This window comes from Eurypyga helias, unplaced genomic scaffold, assembly GCF_000690775.1.
Source record: "Eurypyga helias isolate BGI_N326 unplaced genomic scaffold, ASM69077v1 scaffold33233, whole genome shotgun sequence".
Taxonomy (NCBI): Eukaryota; Metazoa; Chordata; class Aves; order Eurypygiformes; family Eurypygidae; genus Eurypyga; species Eurypyga helias.
In genome coordinates, this window is record NW_010243608.1 from 1 (window position 1) to 1,899 (window position 1,899).

Here is a 1,899-nt window from a genome sequence, read left to right on the forward strand (position 1 = left end):
GCTGCCATTGGCCCGGCTGTCATGTGGTCGCGCGGAGGCATCCGCAATTACACGGGAATGTTTTCCTAGAGATGTCAGCCTACAAAGGACACAATCTCTCTTCCTCAAATTCCGCCCCAAAATGTCCTTTCCCAACAGCTCTCCTGCCGCTAATACTTTTTTAGTAGATTCTCTCATCAGTGCGTGCAGGAGTGACAGTTTCTACTCCAACAGCGCCAGCATGTATATGCCACCTAGCACAGACATTGGGACGTATGGGATGCAAACCTGTGGACTGCTTCCGTCTCTGGCTAAAAGAGAAGTTAATCACCAAAATATGGGTATGAATGTACATCCTTATATACCTCAAGTAGACACTTGGACAGACCCGAACAGATCTTGTCGAATAGAGCAACCTGTTACACAGCAGGTCCCCACTTGTTCCTTCACTACAAATATTAAAGAAGAAAGCAATTGCTGCATGTATTCCGATAAGAGATCCAAACTCATTTCTGCAGACGTCCCTTCCTACCAGAGGCTGGTGTCTGAATCATGCCCCATTGAGAACCCCGAGGTTCCCGTCCCAGGATATTTTAGACTGAGCCAGACCTACGCCACTGGGAAAACCCAAGAGTACAATAATAGCCCTGAAACGAGTTCAACTGTAATGTTACAGTTAAACCCTCGCGGCAGCTCCAAACCGCAGATATCTGCTCAACTTCAGCTGGAAAAGAAAATGAATGAGAACCCGAACAACCAAGACAGCACCGCTAAAGTCTCTCAAGTGGAAAGTCCCGAGCCCAAGTCCACGTTGCAAGACGAGCGGAGCTGCCTGCCCGAAGGCTCCGTGTCCAGCCCAGAAGTCCAGGAGAAGGAGAGTAAAGGTCTGTATTACCGAGTTTAAGCCGTGCCGTGGTGTAACTCCAACACGCCAGCACCATAAAGCACGCTCGAATATACTAACGAGCATCACAGCCATCACATTTAATGCTAAGGAGTATCGGGCTGCAGGTGCTGTGTCTCTGAAGATTTTGGCAGGCAAAAAATGCTACGTAAAAGGGTCCAAAGATTTTCTGTAGAAATCTGCCTCTCTCGTGCATGCAGACCGCCTCTGCGATGCGGGGAATATAGCCGTCTGCTCCCTAATGCGCTGCAGCAGCCAAAAGCAGCCCCATACCTCTAAAAAAGCAGGTCTGGAGGTTGTAAAATACGACCAGCTCAACTTTTCTCTAGTAATATTTCGCTGTTCTTCTTTTTATGATTATTATTTCTTTTTTTTTTCCCACTGAACCTTACTGCGTTTTGATTGCATGTAAAGTTAATTACGATCCTATTTAAATAGGTGAGGAATAGGTGCTACCAGGCTGGGTAAAGTTGGAAACAAATGCACAAAGAAAGCAGCAGCCGGCCATCTGCCTGGTCCAAAGGTGAAATATTTCAATGTGGTGCTTTAGATAACTAACCTTGGGTTGGTCTCCAAAAGTGCAACTGTATTTTGAAATGCGATTGAAAGCTAAAGGTGGTGGTAATCTGTTTTTTATTTTCCCTTTAAAAGTGCACTAAAGCCTTCCTTTCGAACGGCTTGTGTCGAAGAATGCCAAAACGGGAAATTTTCTCCTATCAAAATGTACTTTGCAACCTCTAGGTCGATTTTTACCCTACGTGTGCATGGAAATTCTCTGTATCTGAATTAAATGTAACAGTCCAGGTCTAGGTTGATGTGGGGCGTATTTCTTTCTGGTGGGGAAAAAGGAAAAATCTAAAAGGAAAATGGGGGTTGGGGGGGGAAATCCGAGGCAGACGGTGTTAATTTCTTGTGTATCTGTTTTTTGGCTGGGAAAAAGTCTATGCCTTGCTCCTAGGTGTGCCTGTGTAATTCAGCTGATGGCTGGCGGGGGATTGTTGTTGACTCTATTTGTG

The 1,899-nt window shown here is 45.8% G+C and overlaps 1 protein-coding gene across 1 annotated transcript in view; it reads left to right on the forward strand.

Annotated features, from left to right (window-relative positions):
• The first annotated feature begins 121 nt into the window (after positions 1 to 121).
• HOXD10 (homeobox D10) overlaps positions 122 to 1,899 on the forward strand; it is a 2,623-nt gene continuing 845 nt past the window's right edge. Inside the window, exon 1 of the mRNA XM_010149496.1 lies at positions 122 to 863. Coding sequence (XP_010147798.1) covers positions 122 to 863 — 742 coding nt within the window. The remainder of the gene's footprint in view (positions 864 to 1,899) is intronic.